Below are 8,264 nucleotides of genomic sequence, written 5' to 3'. Positions count from 1 at the left end.
TATCGTATACAGCTGAACTGAGAGCACGTGTATCATATACAGCTGAACAGAGATGCAAGTATATCTATCGTATACAGCTGTATGGAGAGGCACATGTATCATAAACAGCTGAACTGAGAGGCATGTGCATCCTATACAGCTGAACTGAGAGGCTCGTGTATTGCATACAGCTTAAGGGAGAGGCACGTGTATCATTTACTGCTGATCGGAGAGACACGTGTATTTATATACAGTTCAACTGAGAGGCACATGTATCGTATACAGCTGAACTGAGAGGCATGTGTATCCTTTACAGCTGAACTGAGTGGCACGTGTATTGTATACAGCTGAACTGAGAGTCATGTGCATCATAAACAGCTAAACTTTGAGGCACGTGTATTATATACAGGTGAACTTAGAGGTACGTGTATCTTATACAGCTGAACTCAGGGGCACCTGTATCGCATACAGCTGAACATAGAGGCTCGTGCATCATTTACAGCTGAACTGAGAGGCACGTGTATCATAAACAGCTGAACAGAGAGGCACGTGTATTGTGTACAGCTGAACTGAGAGGCTCTTGTATCTTATACTGCTAAACTGGGAGGCTCGTGTATCATATACAGCTGAACTGAGAGGCGTGTGTATTATTATACACAGTTGAACTGAGAGGTGGAGTTGTTGCATACAGCTGAAAAAGGTGTGGTTATTACATACAGATAAAGAAGGCAGGGACTAGGATACACAGGTGGATCAAGAGAACAGGCTTAGTTAGTCTGGGTTGGAGCAGTCTCTGCAGGGAAACCACCTGAGGCTGTAAATACCCAGAGGGAGAAAGCTATGGTGGACATTTTTTCTATACACTACCAACATCCACACTTGGATCTGGAGGAAGACTTTGCTGTTTCTCTGAGCCTCACACTACAGAGGAAGGAGAAGTCCTGTCCTTTCTCATGGGTCCTTGACAAGTTTGCGACCAGTCAACAGCACCCATTCCTTAGGAACTTCACTAAATGATTCCTCCTTGCTTCACACTGGGAAACACTCTGCCTCAATTGAAGCATCTTACAGTATGTAGGATGTCCTGTGACAAAGATCAGAATCCAAACAGTTCCAAGGTAGAGGAGCCTGGGTGATACCTCTTGTGATTCTTCATGAGTGCCACAAGAGCACCTAGTCTGAACTAACCTGAAGAAGCCTCCATGTGATACCTAAAGCACACACACCTGATGTATTACTGAATTCACTGATAATGCCTTCAATAACCTAAGCTATATTTGTGATGGAAATATGCCACCGATGCTTAAATGCCACATTTTGGAAGGAAACAAATCTAGACATTTGGATGTCTATGAAACTGAAAATATCTTCTGGATACCAACTGCATGGGGACTGCTTGGTACTCTGTGCGTGGAGCGAGTGGGCGTGACATCCCATTGAAGGGCCCAGACCTCAGCAGTACTAATCCTCTCTGTGGCCATATGTCCATCAATAGGATTCCAGTGCCCCTTACTTTTATAGTAAATAATTTAAGGAAATAAAATCTTGTAAAATGAGAAACTTTAATTATTTAAAGCAAAGGCACAAGTAAACATTTTAGGTTATACAGTGTTACAATTAAGAAAACCCAACAGTACAATGAAAGATATTTGTATCTGTCTATGTCCAATGTATTACGTGTCACCTCTTCTCTGAAAGGAAGAGGCATGTAGAGCCACAGTTGTAATGAAAATTTGCATTTTAAATAGCATTTTAAATACCCTACTGTCGATAAGAGATTTTAATTAATTTCTTAATTAATAAAAAATTAATTAAAAATTGTTTGCTAATCTAGAGCAGCAATAATTTTCAGGCTAAAACTCATTGCTTTAGTGAGTAAGTTACTGACTCTACAAATGTTGGCCATCGATGTCTTGGTATTGCACAATAACCATGCTGGCCATGAAAAGCTTACCAAAACATAACTGATAGCCTTACCTTTTAAAAATCGAATATTACAGAGCAGTATGCAAATGGTAAATAAGGAACCAGATGACTTCTTATGATGCCAGGAATAATATGCTTCAAAAGCAGCAGACATTGTTTTCAATCAAAGGCACTGCCTGGAAATTCACAAGCTGCATTGTGCTCAGGGCTGGAAAAGGTTTTTTTCTCTTGTTTTCAACAGCCAATTAGCTGAAATATGATGTTTCCATCAACCAGAAAAGGCTGACTGGCCACCAACTGGCCAAACAAAATAAAAACAAGCCAAAAACAACAAATTCAAACAACAAGAAACCAGAGTAGAAGTTGATAAAACATTCTCTTTGGCCTCATTCTCCATAGAGAAAATATATGCATTGATTTTGAAGAAGTCAGACTCTGGGTGTAGCACAGTGGTAAAGATCTTACCCACTGTGTAAGGCCCTGGGTTCCATCCCCAGAACTGAAAAAAAAGTTTATTGAAGTGCTTTCTGGATCCTAATGTTTGGGCGTGCAGCCTCTCGTTTAGTGTGTCACCAGGGGCAGAAATGAGAGCAGGAAAGTCACTATCCCAAGAGAGCAAGGTATTCTGTCGTCTGTCATCTACCCCTTTACTCCCTAGAACATCCTTCAAGTCTTAGGGTTGTGAACAGATACCATTTGAAAGACACAAAAATATCTGATGGTGTAAAATTAATCATTAGACCACAGTTCAACATCTCAAAGCCCTAAACAGATACTTAAAGTTAGTTTGAATGAAATGGAGTCAGATCAGGGCACAGTATCCTATGGGAAGGACCCTGATGTCCAGAAAGACTTTGCATCTCTCTCAGGTGTATGTAGAGTTAAAAAATATGTTTTTGAGACAAAATCTTACTGTTACCCAGGCTGGTCTTATACTCAGGCAATCTTCCTGCCTCATCTTCCAGAGTAGCAGGAGATGTCGGCATGCGCCCCTGCATCTGACCTGACTCTAAGACCTCGAATAGATGTTGCTTCTAGCTTTCCACTGTACAAATCACAAAAGGATCAATGAATTAAAGTTTAATTACCAAGGTTATTTTACACCTACTTCAAACCAGAAAGAGTATTAGGAAGTTCTCTGAGCTTGTTTGGTTTTTGGTGGTGCTGGGATTGGACACAGGGGAGTGGGCATTTTAGGTAAGCATTCTAACTTGCGAGCTGTACTGCTAGCCCCATTCAGGTTTCCTGATGTGGGATCTAGATAAATAACAGGGCTATAAGTCAATCACTCCACTGGGCTATTGACAACCTCCTGGAGTAACAGTACAGAGCCACACAGGAGAACCCATAAGGACTAGACCCTGGCGGTGCTGTCAACTCTCAGAGCAGGATCCACTCTCACAGAGAGACTTGACTACGATGTCCAGGAATGTCCATCTCTACGGAAGATTCTCAGGAAACAGATTTAAATAAAACTTATTTTATTGCCAGAAAGCAGGGAACTGAAAAACTCAATAGCTAGGCCTTTTGAAAAGCCTCGATATATGCAAGGGAGGACGGTCCTGTCGGGCATAGGTGGGAGAGGAGATCCTTGGTCCCATGAAGGCTGGACACCGTGTGTGGTGGGAATTCGAGGGTGGGGAAGTGGGAGTGGGGGGGTAGGTGGGGCCACATCCTCATAGAAGCAGGAGGAGGGGGGATGGGATAGGGGGTTCCTGGGCAGGAGGTGGGGGGAAATGGGGTAAGGGGAAAACATCTGAGATGTAAATAAAATATAAAAAAAAAAAAACAAAAAAAAAAAAAAAAACCAAAAAAAAAAAAAAAAAAGAAAAGCCTCAAAAGAGAGATTTGAATTAATACCTCAAATAACTAGCTTGTGATCACAGGTAAACTAAATATGAGAATTTAGTGGGTACTCTGGAAACAGAAGGCATGTGTCCAATCCTGTCTGTCAGCAAGAGCGTAGCGAGCACAGTCTTGCTGGGAAAGCCCGGCCCACCATGCAGCATAAGGCATCACACAGTCTTAGAAGGAAAACTACTTTTGCTTCTTCTATTCCATTTTGTAAAACATTTTTCTTTATGTACACAACATTCTGTGCAAGAATGTCCTTCCATAAGTGTACTAAATCTATTTTCCACTATGGCTCTTTTCTTTTTCTAGGCTGCAAACAAAAAAAAGAGAGTGGAGGAACCAGTCAACACTGGCCTGCAGCCTCTCCACAGGTTGAGTGTCCTTTCTCAATTCACAACTAACAGGCATTCAGCTTTCTAGAGAAAAACTCTGAACAGAGGAAATGACTAAAAGTAAAGGGTTCTTATGGCTTTAACTGTTGGTTAGAGACTAAAGAATTTAAATACATACAATATTCTTTTCCGATATATTTGCTGTGCATCTTGGACCTTAATCTAGTGCTAAATTATATTAAATAGATTAGCATAAAATAGCATTGCTATGACCTCTGCAATCATGTTTATTAGTTAAAGATGGAGTAAAGGACTTCACCATTAGTGTTTGAATAGCAATCAGTTATGAATCTGCTAGCGAGTTACTACAGCTGCTAAGCCAGTAGTGTCTGGTTTGTATTTTGTTTTCTTCTAATTTGTTATTTACAGAAGTCCTGTTAGAATGCTGAAGGCAGTCCCTGTCAATGTTTGCTACTCATGTAAGGGGATGCTGGGTGATACGGATTTATAATATGTACAAGTACTAGTTAACCTGCTACCATTCTGACTAACACACAAAGTATACTACACATAATACTTAGAAGCTAAAACAAAAAACTTTCAGAACAATTACTTTGTGTTTAGAAATTATACAAGAAAAGGTGTTTGTGTGACAGTCTCCAGTGGCTACTAACAGAAATGGATTTTAGTGAAGAAAGGGATAGATATCCTCAAACACAGGTTAAATCACATCTATGTTCTGGTCAGATGTCTATAGACAGCTGACTTGGAAACAAATTAATAAACACAAATGTACAGTTTGTTCAATGAGCATAAAATATTGCACAAGAGCAGTTTTGTTTTTAAAAAATCCAATTTCCCATAGTCCTCAATTTTTAAATGGTTCTCACATTTAGATATAGCAGTATTTTTTAAATAGGAAAAATTTATATTCGGTAATACTGTTAGAACCCCATTTACCAATTAGCACACTTCAGTCTACTGTAGCAATGGAAATTCAGTGAGCATTTGGCAAAGACAGTCAGGTAAGACTGTAAACAGACATATATATATATATACACACACACACACACACACACACACACACACACACAGAGGACAAGGGATGGCCCCGGCTCCTCTCAGTGGAACACTGCTGCCCTCAGGACTCCACTGTCACAGTGAAGGCCGGTCACACGGTAGTGGAGTAGGACTCTCTCTGTGTGGACCTCTGTGGAGCCTCAGGGTCACTCTCCTGAGTCCCCAGCACACCGTCCTCTGCTTCGCTCTCACTGCCATCTGCCAAAGCGGGGTTCAGAGACACTAGGCCAGATTTTCTGTGCAAAGGAAAACCGATGGCACTTTCCTGTAAGGAACTATCTATAAAATCTTCATCCGATGAGTGGAACAGTTCATCGTCTGTTATCAGATGGCTGACAATGTGGATTCCATCAAAGGTCGGTTGGCTGGAGAAGTCTCGCTGGCCTTTTAGGCATCTGAGCTGTGAGAACAAAGTCCAGGTCATTAGATGACTCACACTGAGGCACACGACTGTCCCATGAAAAAGCAAGTAATTTAGATTCAAGGAAGACAATGCTTTGATCTTTTTACTTACAGAAATATATTATGTAATGGGACGTAACTCATTCTAATTGACACTAATAGGACTGTTACTAGATTTTATTATTCTCATTTATAGATTAGGAAATAAACTTGAGAAAAACCTGATGAGATTTCAAAGCTAACAGTTTTAGTTTCAACTAAAACTTTATTGTGCTATAAAGATGATATGCGCTCCATGCATACGTCACCTGATTTCCATACACCACAGACAGTCTGGCTACATTATAAGTTATACCATTCTTATCCCTGGATTATTCTGAGGTAAATCACAGACAGCCTATCAATTCATCTGCAAATAGTAGCTGCATTCCTAGGAGGTATGAACTTAAAGACTGTACTCTTCACTATGACACACACCCTCTTGAAAGCATGTCACCTTAAATCTGTAAATGACAAAAACGAATCAGAAATCACTAAATTTCTGAGTCTTGGAACTGGTGAAGTAGATCAGTTGGTTGGATATTTTGATAGTATACACAAATCTATACACTCTACCTCCATACTGCAGAAACCAGGCTTAGTGAGGTACCCCTGTAGTTTCAGCACTGGGAGTTGGAGGCAGGAGGATCATGAATTTAATGTTATTCTTAACTACGTAACAAGTTTGAGGGCAGCATGAATACATGCAACATTCTCCAATCCCATAGGCCACCACATACTAACACTCAAATCAAATCTGGGGCACATATGCCCACCTTGTGTGCCACCTCTACTTCCTCTCTCTGCTCCTTTGGAAAGAATGTCTGACTTCTCTCAAGAGGATTAATTTGTTTCCCTTTCTTTTTTATTTGGCAACCACATCTGTGTTCTCTTCCTAGAGATTTCCATCTCTCTATATGTCTCATATAAGGAGCCTAAGAAAGTAAAAAGCCACCTGTACTTGTGTTGGGAAACTGTTAGCTTGTCTAACCTTCACCTACACTTTCTGTAAGCACCTTTCCCAGAGGTCAGCTGCTGCTGCTCAGCTTCAAGTCCATCACAGCCCCCATGCTCACCACGACCAATGGCACCAACACTCTTATTATAGAATTAGACGTCATCTTGCCCTCGGAAACTTATGTTGAAAATATAAAGTTAATTTTGACTTTCATTTGTCTTGTATACTTTGTCTATTTCCCCTATAAAAAGCAGAATTAAGCAGCAAAAAATGGTTAACTAGCTACCACCTATGTTGAGGATGAAAGGATATGCTAAGACTCCCTTCATGTCCCTACATTCTTCATTCCTGTCAACCTCCATCCCTGTTCTCAGTGACAAGCTCCTAGTCAGTATCTTTCAAATCTTGAGATAAAGGCAATGCGAAACAGACAGGAAATGTTACAAACACTTTCAAAACTAACGGTTCTGAGAGAAAAGCCATTATAACCTTGCCACGCTGCCTCCTAGCTTTCCTGACAAGACTTCCAGGAAGAAGTGAAGACATTTTACCAATTCCTTGCTTGCTTGCTTGTAACTGGAACAAGAGATGCTCTGTTCAGTAAGGTGATTATCTGCTTCAGGCATTCCTTCAGCTACAAAGAAATGTCCCTGCCCTACAGTGAGAAGACAATTATACTGAGGGAAGGGGAAACTAAAGTAGCATGTGGTGCCTTGGCACGGCTGAGGGAACGTAAACTCAGCACTGCCTCTTCAGCAAAGCACAGCACAGTGTAGGATGCTGGGCGTGAGAGTCAGAGCTGCACTACAACCGCCATGCTCTGATGCAACATCCCTTCGCCATATTGCAACCCACGATTTACAGCTGAGTGCTGAGTTCAGTCAGTTAATCCCTTTCTCTTTTCTTCCCCAGATCCTTCTGAGGAAATACTATGGGACATGTGTCTTCGTTCTTCCTGCTGTTACAGGGGAGCGGCGGAGGAACCACCACTTGTCAATTGTTTGGAAAGCTGTGGTTTTCCTTTGCGCTAACAAAGTGTACCATAATGAACATATTGTAGCCTTTATCAGATGATGCAACTACAGAAAATTAACTATGGCTTGAAGACTCAGTTTCTCAACATCAAGGGTGAAGGCTAAAGTCTCTTGAGAGTCACTGATAGAAAACAGAGGAATTTTTTAGTTGTATAAATAAACAAAAAAAGATAAGAGATGATATTGAAAGACTAAAGCCACTCCTTACCTGTGTCTTGGACTAAGGAACAGGCATGCTGGGTGGTGACAAGGAAGGCCTGTGTGGGACCGTAAGTGGGCACCTGGGCAGGGAATTTCAGGGTACTGCACGTGGTTTCAAAAGGTCTACATATGGGCAAATCCATGGGAAGTTTTCATTATGTCCAGGGACTTTAGTAGAAGGCCAATGGTAGGCCTTCTGCACCATTAGAGATCTTTGTTTTCTGTTGTAAACAGAAAACAAATCTGTAACCCTTATTATCAGACTTTGAGGACTTAATTGGAAAAAAAAAAAAGACATCTTCCATGTAATGCACAGGAATCTTAGTTTTCTTTGTAAGTGTCTCATGAGAGTCTGAGATATTGAGGGTATGAGATCTGGAGAAGAGGTAGAGTACTGATCTACTGCACAAGGAGGGAGGACATTGTTCTACTGCACAAGGAGGGGGGGACACTGTTCTA

At 41.0% G+C, this 8,264-nt stretch overlaps 1 protein-coding gene across 4 annotated transcripts in view; it reads right to left on the bottom strand.

Annotated features, from left to right (window-relative positions):
* Positions 1-3,691: 3,691 nt before the first annotated feature.
* The window catches only part of Evi5 (ecotropic viral integration site 5), a 150,910-nt gene continuing 146,337 nt past the window's right edge, over positions 3,692-8,264 (bottom strand). For 3 of the 4 annotated variants that reach the window (XM_028782374.1, XM_028782375.1, XM_028782376.1), the window contains one exon: positions 3,692-5,571. In XM_028782374.1, the coding sequence (XP_028638207.1) occupies positions 5,263-5,571 (309 nt within the window). In that variant the 3' untranslated portion in view covers positions 3,692-5,262. The remainder of the gene's footprint in view (positions 5,572-8,264) is intronic. The other variant, XR_003713233.1, reaches the window with a different exon arrangement.

This window comes from Grammomys surdaster, unplaced genomic scaffold (genome assembly GCF_004785775.1).
Source record: "Grammomys surdaster isolate TR1022 unplaced genomic scaffold, NIH_TR_1.0 751, whole genome shotgun sequence".
Classification (NCBI taxonomy): Eukaryota; Metazoa; Chordata; class Mammalia; order Rodentia; family Muridae; genus Grammomys; species Grammomys surdaster.
This window is presented reverse-complemented; position numbering and strand designations above follow the sequence as displayed.